Source organism: Ambystoma mexicanum, chromosome 9 (genome assembly GCF_040938575.1).
Source record: "Ambystoma mexicanum isolate Mex_15411 chromosome 9, UKY_AmexF1_1, whole genome shotgun sequence".
Classification (NCBI taxonomy): Eukaryota; Metazoa; Chordata; class Amphibia; order Caudata; family Ambystomatidae; genus Ambystoma; species Ambystoma mexicanum.
In genome coordinates this window covers 339,266,765-339,285,490 of record NC_090931.1, presented here as the reverse complement: position 1 = coordinate 339,285,490, position 18,726 = coordinate 339,266,765, and the positions used below count along the sequence as shown (strand labels likewise).

The 18,726-nt window shown below is 43.9% G+C and overlaps 1 protein-coding gene across 1 annotated transcript in view; it reads right to left on the bottom strand.

The window, feature by feature from the left end:
* Window positions 1-18,726, bottom strand: part of LOC138487325 (uncharacterized) — a 2,513,852-nt gene that overhangs the window by 468,604 nt on the left and 2,026,522 nt on the right. The window contains exon 82 of the mRNA XM_069613924.1: window positions 10,429-10,541. Within this exon, the coding sequence (XP_069470025.1) occupies window positions 10,429-10,541 (113 nt within the window). The remainder of the gene's footprint in view (window positions 1-10,428; window positions 10,542-18,726) is intronic.

Below are 18,726 nucleotides of genomic sequence, written 5' to 3'. Positions count from 1 at the left end.
TAACCTCTGGCATTGCTCTGGACAACCCTCCACAACATCATTCTTCGCCTGCCAAGCCATTACAGAAGGGGAAAGATCATATGCAAATCAGGCTTAGTCCCACCCCAAAAGGGGGAGTTCAGCCCGAACTGCTTGGTAACATCCCTTCTGCACGAGACCTGTAGGATTATTTAGCGTGTTTTGGGAGCACAGCACCATTGCATGAGATCAATGTATTGCTATAATGCGGTACAAGCAATTTGGGAGCACAGCACCATTGCATGAGATCAATGTATTGCTATAATGCGGTACAAGCAATTGCACCATTTTTTTCTCCCGAAATGCTTCTGTTGCAGGAGACACATTAGAGGATTAATGAACTAATATAATTAACAGTACTAACATGATCTTAATTTATTAACATCATAATGTGTTCTCCAGTGCAAAATGAGGTGGATAAAAACAGGCTCTGAAAGTCATTTAAACGTGCACTTGGATTCATTTTTTTTTCTCTGTTCACTGTGTTAGCAGGATGAGAAACCTGCATGCGAGGAAATGAGTAGATACAGTTTCTAAACCGTATAAGCCAAGACATTGTTAAAAGAGGAGGATAGATTAATGTGCATTTTCATTGGTGACACGTCACCTGAAGGGCTGTAACAGAGGTGTCTTGGTACATTTCGGGGAGGAAGAAAGGCAGAGAACATTTTACACAGCTCCGGGGAAGACCTGGCTGGAGTTTCTATGGGATTTCCTGATTGAGAGGTGCCGTCCCAGTCCATTGCTGACTTTCCCAGACTGAAGATTCCAGTCGATAAGCACCGGCTTGAGAGACCGCAGATCAGAACTGCATGTCCTCGCTGGGGTGCTTTGAAGGAAAGCCTTGAGCCATTTAAAGAAAGCGACCAGTCCGGGGAGTTTGTGTGCTAAACAGCTACAATTCGCTGGTAATTATCTTGTATGAAAGAGAGGGTGCGGTATGTGCATGAGACCTATTTTAGACAGGCAGTGTAGCGATAGCTTTTCACTGTGTTCAAATGACACATGTTAATGTTGCCAGCTGAAGGCAAAACAAACGATGTAATTTTTCTCTCTCTTGTGCAAATATGAAATGAAATACGTAGTGTTCTTGCATTTTGTCTTTCTCATGTTTTTATTTCAGAAGAGGAGTGTCTCACGAATGGTAATGTATCATTTTAAAATGAAATTGTGATAACACAGTCTGCCTAAGAGTATTCTTGTTTCTGTTTCATTTGGTGTCTAAAAAAAATATTATGCCATAGAGGGAATGATGCTTAAAGCGCCAGGTTTCTATGCAGATAAAGTAATGTTATGAGCAATTATAAATAGCTGCGTGCGTGGTTCCACTCAGTGTATATATGTGTGTGTGATTTCTGAGTGGAACATAATGAAATAGTTTGCTGGACGTATATGAGTCAGTAGAAAGAGAGGCCTCTGAAAATAGTTTCACTAATGTAAATAAATTAGTGATTATACCACATGTTATTGTGAATACTTTATGGAAGCATAGCTCACTGGTGTAGATAAATCAGTGATAACAGCCATAAGTGGCATTCCATATGAAAATGTGGTGTTCTTGAATAATGTAGAAGCCTGAGGCCTCTAGAGATCACAAGAACAGTCTAAACAAACGAAAGGGGTTTTGTTTGTTGGGGCCACAAATAAAACAAAGAAATTATGCTCATCACTATACCACAACGAAATGCATACCAACTAAATGTATCTGTGTACTGAAATAATGCATATCCACTATATTACTATAATACCAAACCCAATCTGAATGCAAGGAGTGATTATTGCTGAATTACTTTATTTTTGGCGGTAAGAAAATACCGCTAGGCCCCAAATCTACACAAAATACCCTACAGACCACAAGCATTTCCAAACATGTTTCGGCCTTGTTGGGCCTCATCAGTAAGGTGTAGCTTGGGTCTCTAGGCACAGCAGGCACGGGACCCACATCTGGGCATACCCGTCTCACCCGGGGTGACAAAGCAAAAACAAAGAGGTGATGACTGGAAGGTTTAGAATGAATCTTAACCTCTGGAATTGCTCTGGGCAACCCTACAGACCATCGTTCTTCGCCTGCCAAGTCATTACAGAAGGGGAAAGAGCATGTGTAAATTAGACTTTGGCCCACCCCAAAAGGGGCCGTCCAGTCTGAACTGCTAAGTCACATCCCTTCTGCACGAGACCAGAGGCATCCCCAAACATGTTCCGGCCTCGTTGGGGCTCATCAGTGAGGAGTAGCTTGGGTCTCTAGGCCCGACAGGCACGGGACCCACGTCTGGGCATACCCGTCCCACTCGGGGGTTGCTTGTGTTTCCATGCAGAGGGGACCAGGCCTAGCAATTCGGGCAGGGCTGCCCCTATTGGTAGCAGTACCTGGCTGATTTGCATATGGCTGGAACCTTTTTGCAATAGCGCCGATTGGTTAAAAAACGGTGGGGTGGAAGGTTGCCCAGGGCAATGCCGGTGGTTTAGATTAATTCAAATCCTTCCACCCATCACTTTTTTGGTTTCAGTTTGTCTCCCTATGTGAGAGAGGCTATGCCCAGACGTGGGTCACTTTCTCTCTGCGGCATAGGGAACCAAGCTTCACCTCACCGAAGAGGCCCAACAAGGCAGAAACATGTCTGGATTTGCTTGTGTTTCCATGCAGAGGGGACTAGGCCTAGCAGTTTGGGCAGGGCTGCGCCTATTGGTGGCAATACCTAGCTGATTTGCATATGGCTGGACCCATTTTGCAAAACGCGCACACACGCTAAAACACAGTGGTGTGGAAGGTTGACCAGAGCAATGCCAGTGTTTTAGATTAATTCAAATCCTTCCACTCATTACTTTTTTGGTTTCAATTTGACTCTCTATGTGAGAGAGGGTATGCCCAGACGTGGGTCCCTTGCTCGCTGCACCATAGGGAACCAAGCTGCACCTCACCGAGGAGGCCCAACAAGGCCGAAACATGTCTGGGGTTGCTTGTGTTTCCGTGCAGAGGGGACCAGGCCTAGCAGTTCGGGCAGGGCTGCTCCTATTGGTGGCAGTAGCTGGCAGATTTGCATATGGCTGGATCCCTTTTGTAATGGCGCTAAAAAATTGTGTTGTGGAAGGTTGTCCAGAGCAATGCCAGTGGTTTAGATTAATTCAAAACCTTCCACCCATCACATTTTTGGTTTCATAGATTAAAGCTCGGCATGGGTAGGGAGAGGGACTGCAGTGGGTGGAAACGTAGGTTCTCCCACTGCATTTTGTACTAAAACAATTAGTAAAAACATTGCTGTAAAAAACACAACAGAAATAAATGAACCGTAAAAAACCGAGAACCATCCAGAACACCTTTTTAGACAGTGGGGTGCTTACTGCTTTTTTAAACTTCAGATGCTAAGGCTCAAGTTTTAGCTACATGAAAGGGCTTTCCAAGAACTGGCCATGAACCCATCTTCTTTATATATCCCTTTTGTGAGTAGGTGTACGATTGTTTTAATTGCTTGATATGACAGTCCTGGGAAGTGGGAGAGCATGCTTAACAAGGTGGGTTGATGGGTACTTTGGCCTCTGATTTCATACTGCTTTAAATGGTACTTTAAAAACAACCCAGCACTGGATGGGGAGCCAGTTTAAGTATTTTAGTGCTACAGAAACAAGGCCGTTTTTTCTGAGGCCAAACAGTAATTGTGTGGCTGTTTTCTGCATGCCATGTAGATAAGTAATTTCCTTCTTGGGGAGTCCAGTTTAGACATGACCAATGCCTGGACCAGTTGGACTTTGTTCTTTAACTTGAGGGAGTGGACCATTTCATACAGGAGGCTGAGGATAAAGTGGCAACAGCTAGTGATTGAAGAGATATGGTACGAGAATTATAAGTGTTGGTCAAACACAGCTCCTAGATTCTTAGTTTTAGTCATCAGGCATGGTGCCAAGTCTTTGGAATGGATGCTGCAGCAACCTGACCACATTATAGGATTTCTGCCACCCTTGTGCCCAGACAAGAAATGGCTTTTAAACATTGACGAGTGGACTCCAAAGAGCTGTAGACATACACACTGACTTTAGAGCAGATACAGTATCATGGTGGATTATGAGCTGTGTTTCACCAACATATATGTTAAAACCAATGATGAAATAATCCTGCACATCTCTAAGCATAATAAAATAGAGGTAGAACAACCAGGGGAGAACGAGGAACCCCATGGGACTTTGAAAGGGAGTTTCAAGGGTCGGAAGGTGAATGGTTCCCAGCTGCCAGTGGGGAGAGCTTTCTGAGGAATTACTCAATCCAGGACAAAGTAGTTCCCCTGAGACCCAACTATGCTCGCAGTAATGAGAGGATGATTTACATAGGCCGATTTGAATCTAGGTTCTTTACCATATCGTCCTTGGTGTGGCACAGAGATGTCTCAGTACGTCTGCATGGTCTGAGGGTGAAGGGCTGTCCTGAAAGAGTACAGAATTTTGCTGAACTCCTGGAGGTATTAGGTGTCCCCTCCCCCTTTTTGATTATCTTTTGCTTCTCTTGGCAGAGTAGAAATTAGGCAATTGCTTGCTTTGAATCTTGAAGGGAAGGGCTATCACATCTTTCCTAACTGGGGGGTCAGGGAGGATTCCAGTGGCCAGTAATATAATGCACAATGCAGTTAGAGGGGTGCCCTAGGACAGCATAAGCAATTTTGGGAAATGCGATGAGCAAGGGTATATTTTGACTTTTGATTATTTGATTTTTTGATATAGTCAGGTCAGAATTCTACAAATCTTGGGTTTCGAATTGGACCTGGGAGAGGCATCTGCTACTGGTTATTTGGGGTAGGGATATGACTCTTGAATAAAATCCACTTTAGAATTTAAGTCTGCAATTCGGTCAGTTAACTCTCGTATGGGCTACACAAGAGTCGGTTTCAGAAGGATTTACAGGTTCCTTATAGATTAAGGACACATCTTTAAATTTATTTGTTACTTGGTTGATGCAAAAGTGCATAAAGCAGGCTTTTTCAGATTGATGGATTGTCTATAATGGCTGGTTTACCATAGCCATTTTAGTCTGACTTCTTGATGTTGGGTTTCATCAAGAGTCCTTCAACTTGTGGCCTACCCGTCTCATGCAGGCTAGGTTCAGATCGAAAATGTTATTTATTTTGCCTTACTGCTGATTTTAGAGACTTTGACAGAAGGGCGTCTGTTTTCAAGTTTGTGGTGAAAGCTTTACTCAAATCCAGATCTTTGGGATTGGTCTGGTTAACTAGATCAAAGAAGAATAGGTCAGCGACAAAAGAAGGGACGACTGTTTTCTGGTTTAATGAATATCGTGTTTTGAAGAACATAGGATGTGGGGTAAGCCTTAACATACACAGGCTTTGATAAGGGAATGGTGTCTCCAGAATGCTTGGGTGATCAAGGTGTTAGAGGTGACACAGTTGTGATATAATCAGTTGTGCAGGGTACGACCATGGAAATGTGTTGGATCATGCTGTCAAAACCTAACCCATCCATTGTTTATAATAATCTTGAATGGGGACATTCTCCTGTACATCAATCCTTATGTTGAGGTCTCCCATCATTAGGATTGTGTCTGCTTGATTAGCCAAAGTGGATTTAAAGTATCTCTTCATTCTGTGCCAAAATTTGGGTCAGGGACAGAAGGGTGGTAGGCTAAAATTATAAGTGCCCATATTAAGGTGATCTTCAGTGCTAGATAGTCAAAGGATTTCCAAATACTGCTCACAATCATGTGGCCTTTGAAGGTATTAAAAAGATCCATTGAATGTCATCCCCCTTTTCTGTTCAGCTACTGCTTTACCAAGATATCTAAGTCTTTTTTTTTTTTTTTTTTTTTTTTTTATTGTTGTTTTTGATGATACATCTTTACAACATCCAATTTGTCTTCAAGGATAAAATTCGAATTACAATGATACATAATAAACATATTTTTTCAATGTATAACATAGTTATTCTTAAAATATAACATATAACAACCAACATAAACAACATCATTTAAAATTAAGGTCCAAACACTTCAAGTCTAACAGTATCATGAATGCTGTCAGTATATTTAGGTAATAAATTTGTAGAATTCACATCTATTTTTTTAGCACAATTCTCAACCAAATCAAGTTTTTTTTCAATAATTTGTAGGACTTTTACTAATGCAAATATAAGTGAAATCCTGTTTCCCCACATACATTGTACCCATAACGATTCTCGGGTAATTCCCATGATACCAACTAGGAATTTACCCAAGTATTTTTGTCTGTCTTCCTCGAAAGAAGTACAGTATAATACTAGATGTTTCAAGGATTCATTTACATTGGTCATGCAAAATCTACAATTCAGGTTGTGCCGCTCGTTTTTATTATGTTTCCAAGATTTCATGCGGTCTTTAGTTAGCATTAGATTAAATTTGAATCGCATGTACGTTGCTCTTATCAGATTACTAGGTACCTGCCTAATGTATAGTAATAGTGGTTTTTGGTTATGCATAAATTTAGAGTATTCTTCATACATTTTATATTGTCCAATTAGATCAGAAGTATTCGCCCAATCGTATATATATAGTTTTTTTTTTACTATTTGAGGCAAGGTAGCTAGATCTGTCGTACTTTGCGCAATCAACACTAATACCTGTTGTGTCTCCTTGTAAGCCTTCTGTAGAGAGTCTGGTTTACCCCTCTTAATCATAACTGCCAAATCTTCATATAGCGAGTTTTCCATTGGTTGGAGAATTTTGGCAAAGTTTGCCAACCTACGCCATGTCATTTTTGACGCTAAAGATGACAGCCCCAGTTCATAGATTATTATGGGATTTGGCATCGAAAGGGGCAGATGTAATACCTTTTTCCAAATCATTCCCTGTAAGGAATTTAGAATGTGCCCCATCGCTAGTGTGCATAAATCTAAACCATATAATATGATTGCCTCTACTTTAAGCAGGTAAAACTCTATTAATGGAATGAGAGAAAATCTACAAAGCTTACGATGGATAATCTTCATTTGTGCTATAAGCGGCAGTGCTTTGATTGAAATTGCTTTTTGCCATTTTACCAGTGAATCAGAATTCGTTAAGTTATATCCCAAGTAGATCAACCCTAGTGTACGAGGAATCAAGTTTCCATTAATTAACCATTTAGTTGATATTGTTTTCCTTTTATTAGAGAAAATCATTATATTCGATTTACCAGGGTTGACTGCCAAATTGTGTTTTTCACAGTAGCCATAGAACAAATGTATTTTGTTTTGTAGTCCAAATGGCGTGCGATCTAAAAGAATGATATCATCGGCAAAAGCCAGCCAGTTTATGCTTAGATGTCCCAGTTTTGCAGCAAAGCTATTCGAGTGTTCCCACAACTTATCAATATCTGCTAAATACAAATTAAATAGGGTGGCCGCAAGATTACATCCTTGTTTTACCCCAATAAATGTATTTATTGGGTCAGTTAACCGACCTGTACCATCAATTCTTACACTATAGCTTGTGTTAGTATGGAGCATGGCTATCATTGTTATTATAAGCGCTGGGATCTGCCATTTATGCATCTTTGCCCACAGTATTTCTCTAATCACACAGTCAAACGCTGATGACAGGTCCACAAATGCCATGTATATCGGACCATTAAGAGCTCCTGTTGAGCTCTTTAATAAATGCGCGAGAATAGTTGCATTCAGTTGTGTTCCCATGCGTTTTCTAAACCCTGTTTGAAAGCGTGAGAGAATACGTAAAGCCACTATGGATTCATTCAATTCTCTAAGGAGTAAGCTGGCAAACATTTTTGCCGAAGTATCTATCAAAGCAATCGGTCTAAAATTTTTTGGTTCAGCTGTTCCTCCTTTTTTGTGTAGAGGAATAATTAAAGCAGATGTCCAGGAGACTGGTAGTTTCTTGGTCTTAAAGATATTATCAAAGCTGCGCATTAAGTGTCCTGCCCAGAATTTTGGGTCATCCTTCAACAAACATGGAGGAATTCCATCTGGGCCCGCTGCTTTTGAGAACTTTATGCTCTTAATCACTGACTCAATTATTTCGAAGTCCCATGGACAAGTGTCAGGCAGCAGTGATACATTTACGACGTACTTAAGTGACTTGAACTTATCTGGTACTACATATTTATTAGTGTAAAATTCGGTCCATAGTTCGCCACTCACTGTGGAGCATTTCTCCGCTAGACTTCTTTCCATAGGATCTCTTAGTATAGCCCAGATTTCACGTGTTTTCCTACCTATCATGAGCTTAATCATATTTTGATTTTTTCTCAGATATGCCTTGAATTTAATCATTCTAATATCTTCTTTATATTTACTCAAGATTAATTTTTTCTTATGCAATATTTGTTCAAAATGATTAATATAATCCTTTGTAAGATTTCTAATTACAGCATTTTTTTCTCTTTTTCTTTTCATTATCTCCAAGTTATAGCCTTCAACTAGAACTGTAGATGTTTCTTGCTTATTTCCAGTGCCAATCTGACTCAGATGGTAGTGAATCATATTCTCATTTATGAGATCTAATGAGCTACACTCTACCGTTGACAACTGTTTAGGATTATATTTTAATATGTCACGACTGACTAGACTGTTCAATAGCCTACAGGTTTTCGAGTTCCACCTTACTGATAACATCTGTCTGTCAGTTTCAGGTAATGCCAATGGTTTATACATAGAATAAACACCAAATTTACAACTAAAAGTACATGTCAAAATCGAATGGTCACTCAGGGCAGACCATTCAATTGTACAGGGAGAGGCCATCGTGGCCAGGGTTTTTGATGTAACGATGTAATCAATGGAGGAGAAATATATTCCCCTACTCCAGGTCACTTTTGACCCATCACTTGCGAAAGGAATAACAGCCATATCCCATTCTTTAAAAAAGTCTGACCACAACTGGCCCCTCTCACATGACAAATTTACATACTGAGCGTTTTGACATTCTTCTTCCAGATTTTCTTGTGTAAGGGTGGAATTGAAATCCCCACCCACTATAATTTCAATGTTGGGCATTTCATCCACCACCTCCAAGATTAAGTCTTTAGGGACGAGGGTGTCCAGGTGAGATAAGACCAAGTCTCTGTAACAGCTAGGCTACACGATTTTTGATTCAATCAAGTTTTGGATATTGGTTCAGTATGTGTTGTATCATTGTTATTGATGCGGCAGATATTCAGGTTATGCAAATCCATAGGTGATGAGGACTCATCTAGTGCAGTGTAAAATTCTAATAGGCTGAGGCCAGTGCACAGCAAAAGCACTCGTGAAAGGCCTGATTGCTTGAAGATTGACATTGGTTGAAGGTTTGGGGATGTAATCTTCTGACTAGGTATGAATGATGGACTTTAAGGTCCTTAACTGGAGGATACAGCTAAACAGAACAGCACTATGGCAAAGAAAGACCTACAACTCACAGCAAAATATCTCAAATCATGAAAGTCCACTTGGACCATCATTGCAGCTGAGGGTAATCGTTATGGATTGGGTGTCAGGGTCTTTCACAAAGAGTAGTTGGCCCCTGCTGATGGAGGCAGTCCCATGCATTAAACGCATAGTGTGGTTGAGACAAGATGCTTTGTTTGTTGAGTGTGAGAAAAACAGTAAGTTTGTAGTCTTTGATCCTGATTATGGGCAACTAGAGAACTCTGCAAAAAGAGCATTTTGATTTTCCAGAAGAGTTATGACCTTTAGTTTCCCATTGGACTTTTGGCTATTTATGTTAGAGGTAAAGCTAGGATAAGCAACGTCCATGCAGCCCTGGATATCAGGACGTCTAGTGGAGCTGAGGAAAATCAAGGACCAACTTCATCTGAATTTGGCAGGGCTGCTTTCAAGTAAGTTACAATGAGGCCACACCAATTGAGGATGGAGGCTGGGAGATCAATAGTATAGGTAATCAGAATCTTCTTCCAGTTAGAACAGGGCTCCAGGAGGATGGAGAGTCTCTGTCATGCATCCAGCATAGACTGAATGGTGGAGCTCTATGAGGGTGGTTGCCTGGCACTGGGAAAAACATCTTGAGAAGGTGACACAGTACAGCCAAGGGCAGGTTCTAGCCTATTAGTCTGTAGTCATAAGAGTAGGAGAAAGCTGAATGTCTGTACTGGGGGCGAGGAGCGGAAAGCCAGCAAGGGGCAGAGTCCTATGTCCAGACTTCCACAAGGCAGGCGTGAACCGGAGACTTGTGTACGGGTAGGAGATTAGCAGGAAGGAAGGCATGGTAATGCGGTGCAGGGCTATGTGCCAGGTGTGCATAGCAAGGAGTAAATAATACGTTGCATGCAGGAGTAGGATAACAGCTACGGTCGAGGTGCATATGCTGGCAGGATTGCATATCGTCCAGTCCTCCAGTGAAAACATTATGTGATGAAATGTGTGGGCCAGATGTTCCATTGAGACTACATCATTCCCACTATTCACAAAAGGCTTCCGTTAATTTATTTCAAATGAATACTTTACCATGAACAAGAAAAGCAAGCTCGTCGTCACTGAAGAGGTTTTCTTTTCCCTGTTGCTGCATTTGAAAACACAGTAAGGCAGATGCTAACAGTATGTGTTCTGGAAGCAGGCTCCTAAAAAAGGAAACATTGTACTGGATGATTTTTGCATTCGAGTTCCGACATTTGATAACTATTGTCCTCAAAATATTTGTATTAGTGTTGTGAACAGGAAACATTACAGAAGAGTACAAGTCCCAGAAGGGAAATACATTCACCCCAAAATAAATCTTACAAAACTAGCTCCCACAAACAACCCTTCCAGGACAATACATCCCGTCGTCACATTTAATCCTCTACATTTTCCCCACAGGACTACCTTTGGGAAGACTTGTATCATCACTACCAATGATTATTTGATCGGCTCTAAAACACAGAAAGGCCCAATTTTGAAGTATTTTCGTGAAATGTGGAGTAATGAAGTAAGGCATTAACACTGTCTTCGACATAAGGGCGAGATTTGTAGGTGCCTTCATGAAGGTTTCTGGTTTGCAGCAGTCACTCTTGCAGGAATTTGCCATACATAGCCATTTCCTAACTGGTTACCTGTTGCCTCAGTTGCAGGTACCAAATCTTAAATGTTCCCTTTATTTAAATATAAACTGCTCCTTACGCACCATAATTGGGCTTGATTACGAGTGCACTGAAAAGTACTGCCACTGTTTCACAAATCCACTACCCCACTGAAATAAAGCGTTATCAGCACACTCCGGAGCAAAAGATGGATTTGTAAATAAGGGGGTGCATGGATCAGGGAAGGTGGTGGAACCAGATTTGACTTCTGTTTTAGCCAGGCCCGGAAGTAGTGTCCTCATTATCCAATTCTGGAAGAGTGATTTAGGTCTATGATACTTGGAAAACAAAAGTACAACCATGGGAGGATCTCAGTGACACTTGTTTCCATATACCACCAGGCAGGAAATAATAACGTACGTTCTTTCATGAAAGCCAGACCAGGTATTGTGGGTGAAGTCAAGGCAGTGAGAACGTGATTTGTCTACTATATCACTATATCACTGTCGTACCATAGGAAAAGTAGATGGCTTCTTGGAGTACCTGAGGTGCTTCTATCACCTAACGGATTCCGGCTAGTCTGGTGCTTCCAGTCCAGTGGGATACACACAGCCCTAGACAAGTTTTGCATTTGACCAACATCTAGCAGAAATGGCTGGGCCTCTGCAAGTACTGTAATTTGGCAGTGGAGCACACCACCAGCAAAGGCTGATTTACAATGTTTCGGACCAAATAGAGAACCTCAAGTGCAAAAGTGTTATATCGAATGTTGTCTACCCCCTAGCGCCCCCCTCCTCTCCCTGCTTGGGCTCCCCCCCCTCTTTTCACACGCACCCTCTATGGTGCTCTCTGTCTCACCTATCTTCTCTAACTGCTACTCTATCAACTAGCCTATCCCTCTCACTAAGTCTGGCAGGAAAAAGCTCAAAAGGGACATCCTGGTCTCCAACCCAGGCCTCCCCATCGCCGATACCTACACCAGTGCTTCCGCCAGACAGACCCTTACCGACATCCTCTTTGCTGTTCCATTTCCAGGCCTATGGACCCCCCATATGGTCTCTGTTCTCTCTCCTTTTCCCCTTCCCCCATTCACTGGCCCCCTTCCATTCCTCTAAGACCATCATCAATGTCTACTTAAATGGCATCATCTTGGTCCAGGGCCCTCAGGCCAATCTCCTTCTTTTTGATAGATGCTTCCCACACCTTATCAACTTCCTTTTTTCTCCTGCCATCCCTACTTACCCCTCTCTGGCTCCTCTGCTGCCTCCTCCCTCCGCCACCTCTCTGGCACCCTCTGTGCTTCTTTGGTCACCCTTCTGCCTCCTTCTGCCGCTACCTCTGTGGCACTCTCTCTTTCATCTCTGATTACGCTGCCTTCTATTCCTCCTCTGCCCATCCCCGGGTGCCTCCAAAACTTTCGCAGGGCATACCTCTGGCCTCTACCCCTCCACAGAAGTCCTTCAAAAGTGGCAACCTGTTCCACATTGCTACTCTCAATTCTCACTCCGCTGTGAAACACTCGTTTGACATCAGCCGTTCCCTGGAAGAGCTTGATTTGGATGTACTCAGTCTCACTGAGACTTGGTTCACGGCCAGCTCTGTCATGAGTTTTGACACTCTCCTTCCTGATAACTACAAGATCCTATCCGAACCCAGAACCAAACATCCAGATTGGGGTGTAGCCTTCGTTTTCCCAAAGTGAATCCCTGCTTCTGTCATTCCGACGCAGTACTACTCCTCCTTTGAATGCCTGGTCTGAAGGCTCTCTGTCTCTCCTGGCTTCTCTCTCACTGTGGCACTATCTACAGGCCACCTGGTCAGGTAGCCCTCTTCTTCTCTGAGTGGGCTGACCTCTCCTCCTCCCCCCTTGCCTCTACCTCTCAACTTCTCCACCTCAGAGACCTGAACATCCACTTGGATGCTACTAGCCCCTCTTTGGGGCTCTTTTGCAACTTCTGCTACTCTCTCTCTTTTCCTCCTTCTGGCCTGACTCACTCTGCAGGGCATGCTCTGGATGTTCGGATCTCTTCGGACCTCCCCCTCTCGAACCCTCTAACCACTCCCCTATCGCAGAGTGACCCCTTTCTCCTTTCCTCCCACACCTCTCTCTCTACCGCTCATGGTTAAGTTGACCCCAGTACTGCCACCTACCTTCTCAGTCATCTGGCCAATGAAGCGTTTGTCAGTTGAGGCTTTTGCCTATACTTTCTCTCCTCCTCCTCCTCCTCCTAAACCTTTAGCTGACTCACACTCTGACACAGCCCTCTCTAACCTTCATCTCTCTATCTCTAACACTCTTGATGTCCTTGCCCCTCTCATGCGGATCTGTTTGAAGCCCAGTCTGCATACCAAATCTCTTTGTTGTCTCCATGACCACCAGTCTGGATTCAGAGCTGCCAGAAGCACAGAAGCTGCTCTCCAGAACACTTGTGAACGCCTGGTCTCCTAATCTTCCTTCTGCCCTCATTCTCCTCATTCTATCCTCTACTTTGATACAGTCAACAATTCCTTCCTGCTCAATCGCCTCTATGACAACCTGGGTATCACTGGTTCGACTCTGGCCTGGTTGACCTCCTTTCTCACTGACCAACCCTCCCAGGTCCAACTGGGGTCTTTCCTCTCTTCTATCTCTCTCTCTACTTGTGGTGTTCCCTAGGGGTCTAACCTTTCTCCCTGGCTTTTCAAACACTACTTGGCACCTTTTGCCCACCACATCTCCTTCAGGCTCCCCTCAGCCACCTCTGCTCCTTCTCTCATACCAGACTGTCTGGCCACAATTCAGGAATGGTGTGCCGCCAATGATCTCTGCATTAATGACAGTATTCTCACTTTCCCCCAGAAGCTCACTGTCTCCAGAGCCCTGGTCCTCTCTAGGCTGGACTATGTCAACAGCCTCTTTCTAAATCTGCCAGTCTCAACTCTCCGACTCTTACAACTTATTCAGAACAGGACTGTGAGACTTGTCCTTGGCCTCAAGCCCAGGGACCGTATCTCTCCAGCTCTGAAATCTCTTCACTGGCTCTCTGTGGCTGCAAGGATGAAGTTCAAGATCCTTTGCATCGTCCACAAGGCTTTCTGGGGCCTGGAACCGCACTACCTCCAACTTTCTCTTCCTAAACATCTTCCTTCTCAAGCTCTCCGCTCCTCCACCTCCAACTCTCTGAGGGTCAGTTGCTTCTCCAAGCAGAGAGTGCTGGGGCAGATCTCTTTTCTCGGACGGGGCCACCCTCTGGAACAGCCTCCCTGCTCCTCTCAAACTTGAGTAGAACTATCTCCGGTTCTGGAAGAAACTCAAGACCTTCCTTTTTTGCTTACGCTTTTTCTCTCCCTCTCCCCTGCTGATCTCTGTAACTGCTCTGCGCACTGGTCAGACCCAGGCTCCTACATGTCCAATTGCCCTTGCACTGCCTTTGGGCCCCCCAGCACTTAAGGGTCTGTATCTGCAACCTTACCATCACACCTCACTGCTCTTATGAGCCACCCTCGGGCAGCACTTATTGCATTACCTGCACTCCCTCCCACACCAAGCACTTCTTCCCACCCCTCTTCCCCGCACTTGAGTCATCTGAATGGCACAAGGCCTAGTAAGATCATTGTTTTGTCCTCCTTCTGTTTCCCCCTCCATGTCTTGTTACACCTAGAAACACTTGTGTACAGGCGCGTTATGAACAACGTATCAAATCAATATGTTGTATCAATATAAAATATTACCATTACGCGTACCTGCAAACAAATGCTGTGACAACCTAGTTCAGAAACACAACAAATGTTCTGTCATAAACATGAATTACTACCATCAAGCAGATGGACTTTTTAAAAGAAAAGCATCTGGAGAGAAGATACTATCAATAAGAAACACATATTACACATCACTGCAGTGAGTAGCTGAAATTATGAATATGCATATTCTACATCGAAATATTATTGACAATGTTGTCTATCACAAAATGAAAGCCATTTGCTTTTAGAAAATAATTATGTTTTCCCAAATGTGGAAAACTGCTAATGCTGTAAAGTGGTTAAAGAAAGGACAGACTTCCCTCTGACACAAACGTTTCCAAACGTGCTCATGTTGAACCCCTCTTGAGTAACAATTACATTGACAGAGACCCCCCGAATGCTAGAATTGCTTATATGTTCAATTAGTAACCCGGCGAGAGCGAAGCAGAATGCAACAAGCATTCTGATTGGCTCTCGCCAGGTCCCTACCCGGCTGGGAATCCCTCCGTCAGGATTCCACGGCCTTTGTCCCCGCGGGGGGCGTGGCAGCCCCTCAGCCAATGAGGAGGCTCGAAGCGGGGCCATCCCCGCTCCGAGCCTCCCCACGGCTGAGAGGCTGCCTTCGCCCCCCGCCGGGGACTCATGTAAGTCTTTTTTTTTTTGGACCCCTTCCCTCCCTTCCACCCGCCCAATTTACCTTCTTGGTCCTACGTCCCCGGTGGGGGATGAGGGAAGCCTCCAGCTGTGCGGAGACTCGGAGCGGGGCCATCCCCACTCCAAGCCTCCACGTGGCGGGAGGCTTTTCTCGTCCCCCGCCGGGGACGCAGGTACGTTTTAAAAAATAAATAAATTTTCGTCCCACTCCCACCCTCCGAACCCCACTTACCTTCTTTTTATCCTTTTCGGGAGCGGACGCGCTGGGAACACTTGTGTTCCCAGCGCGTCCGCTCCCGATGGCCGCCATGGAAAGGGAAAACGGATTCCGTTTTCCCTTTCCATGGCGGCGGCCATTTTCTTTTTTTTTTTTCTCCCGAAATGCCGCAGCGTCGAAACGCTGCAGCGTTTCGGGACAAAAAAAATAGCTTTTAGTGCCCCGGTCACGCAATTTTTGCGGCCCGGGGTACTAATAGCAATAGAACCCTCGCGTCGGGGTCCTTACCTATGGGCCCCGGGGCATTAGCTGAGTCGGTAATGCCCCCGACGCGAGGGTTCTATTGCTTAATTAAAAGCAGTAAATATCCTCCCTTTTAAATGAAACTTCATGCCCCCCAACACCCCGGACATCCTTTGCCCCACTCCCCCAGTTTGAAAAGCATTGCTCTAATATATAGCATAATCAAAAATCAACATAAATAATCCTTTGTCCAAGGGTCATTGGAGGCCTTAGCTTTCCTTGCAAATGATAAGAACCGCCTGTTTGGACCAGGTGTCAAGTCCTAAAAATTAAAGTAGGGGGACTCATCAACACACGCAATGGGATGAGAGGTCGCCAGAAATTAACTTATCAAGGTGAAATATGCACATTTCATTAAATTGGCTTTGCATAACCACCCACATTAAACAGGAAGAATGGCATTTGCCTTTCATACAATCAACACATACACACACAAAACCAAGACAGGATATTTTCTTCTAATAGTGTTTTTGAAAAAGTTAAAGGGTGAGCATGTTTTAAACTCCAAGAACCAATACACATGTTTTCCCTGCGACTTGCAGTACCGATATTCGATATTTCAACTTTAGTTGTGTGTTATATTTCATTAGGTTATATAGTGCATTAGTACCCCGGCGAGAGACAATCAGAATGCAACAAGCATTCTGATTGGCTCTCGCCAGGTCCCTACCCGGCCGGGAATCCCTCTGTCGGGATTCCACGGCCTTTGTCCCTGGCGGGGGGGCGTGGCAGCCTCCAGCTGTGTGGAGACACGGAGCGGGGTCATCCCGGGGACACAGGTACTTTTTTTTTTTTTTTCCCCGTCCCACTCCCGCCCTCCCAACCACACTTACCTTTTTTTTATCCTTTTTCGCGAGCGGACGCGCTGGGAACACAAGTGTTCCCAGCGCGTCCGCTCCCGATGGCCGCCATGGAAAGGGAAAACGGATCCGTTTTCCCTTTCCATGGCGGCGGCCATTTTCTTGGTCGTTTTTTTTTCTGTCCCAAAACGCTGCAGCGTTGAAACGCTGCAGCGTTTTGGGACACAAAAAAATGGCTTTTAGTACCCCGGTTACGCAAATTTTGCGGGCCGGGATACTAATAGCAATAGAAACCTCGCAGCGGGGGCATCGCTCAGGTCCTTACCTATGGGCCCCGAGCATTACCTGAGTCGGTAATGCCCCCGCCGCTCGGGTTCTATTGCTTAAGTGGTAAAGTGTCCAGCCTACAAGCCTGATGACTGCGCTTTGATCCCTGAGGTCGGCTTTAATTCATAAATTCAAAGAGTGCATCCATGGGACTGAGTCCACCCTCTGAATAAAGTGGGTGGACTCTTCCCCCCATTTTTATCCTCGACTTGAGCCCTGGTTTGGACCCCTGGTGTTTAAGCAAAAGGGAAGAACAAATTGGCAGAAAAAGTCACGATACACAACGCTTGTAAGTATAAATTGGACAAAGAGCGTCAAGGCTGCAGGTATCTGGGTAGGGTGGATATACTGCCAGTATGATTCCACTGAGGGAAGTACAAATGCAACACAAACAAGTCCCAGTTACACTGCGCCAAGTATAGCAAAATAAAAATCGGGAGTCCAAGTGATTTGTATGAAAGAACAGCCTTTAAAGTCCAAGGTTTAGTACAAGCAACAGCCTAACACGTGTTTCGAGCCTTCCACGGCTCTTCATCTGAGGGTTGATAGGGATAGAGCCTGAAATTTAAGCTGAAGGGACAATGCCCAAAAAGTACTCTGAAGGCTTCGCAATTGCGGTTAAAGCTGGTCGGTTGTTTAGACAGACTGAAAAATCAATGCAAAGCCTTCAGAGTACTTTTTGGGCATTGTCCCTTCAGCTGGAACTTGTTTGTGTTGCATTTAAGCAAAAGGGATAAAGGTGTCATCCTTCACCCTCGTCACTTTCCTTTCCCAGCTCTTAATTGGCTTTAAAGGGGGTTGAATGATAAATAGAAAAAGAGAAGATTAAATCCCCGGGAGCCTTGTGTTGCATCTTGAAATTACCAAACACTAACACGTTTAATGTACACAGCTCCCAATTAGAGAGACAGGGATTACCCACACCAGCAGGCTCTTGACAGACAGGGCCCCATTCAAAGTGTGGTGATAATAGTAAACACAGGAAGTATTTGCAAGTACTGCTCGTGTTTACTACCCCCTGGACTATGGACTGGATGGTATTACTGATGGTAATATTGATGGCAATATTGATTGTATTACTGGATGAAATATTCCAAATGAATACCCCACATGCTTTAACTAATCATGAGGTAAGATACCTTACCATCTTTTACCCCAATGATTACCTCCTAGTAGCAAGTTTCATAAAAAGAATTCCAATCATGAAGGCAACTGCAAATGCTTTCCATCAATGCAGGATAACAACACGTTCTGCATTGGGACAACCAAAGGGGGATACACTTTTTCCAAAGAACGTTAAGGTAGTGGTGGTATGATACCATACTCTTTGTAATACATGTCTGTCCTCAAAATGAGGGTGACATGGATTTTAAAAAAAAACATATTTAAATAATGCATGCATGTACTCCTGTGACCCAACCCAGCAGAATTCTAATAACGGGGAGGATTGATGGAATTACTCCAAGTGGTAGCTGTAAAACATACTCTTATCTCCTGGTGAGGGTCACTGTGTCTTTAAACATCTTACAGAGGTGAAGACTATAAAAGTGCGTAGAGACTGTTTTGTGAAATATTACATCGAATCATAGCTCTCTTCCTCAATATATCTTGCAATTAATAAGAACGCAGTGGACAGTGTGTGTGGGTAACTCTCCTTTAAATTGTGGTCCTTCAAAGACATTGGGCCTCATTACACGGATGGCGGAGAACCATGGCGCTAATAGAA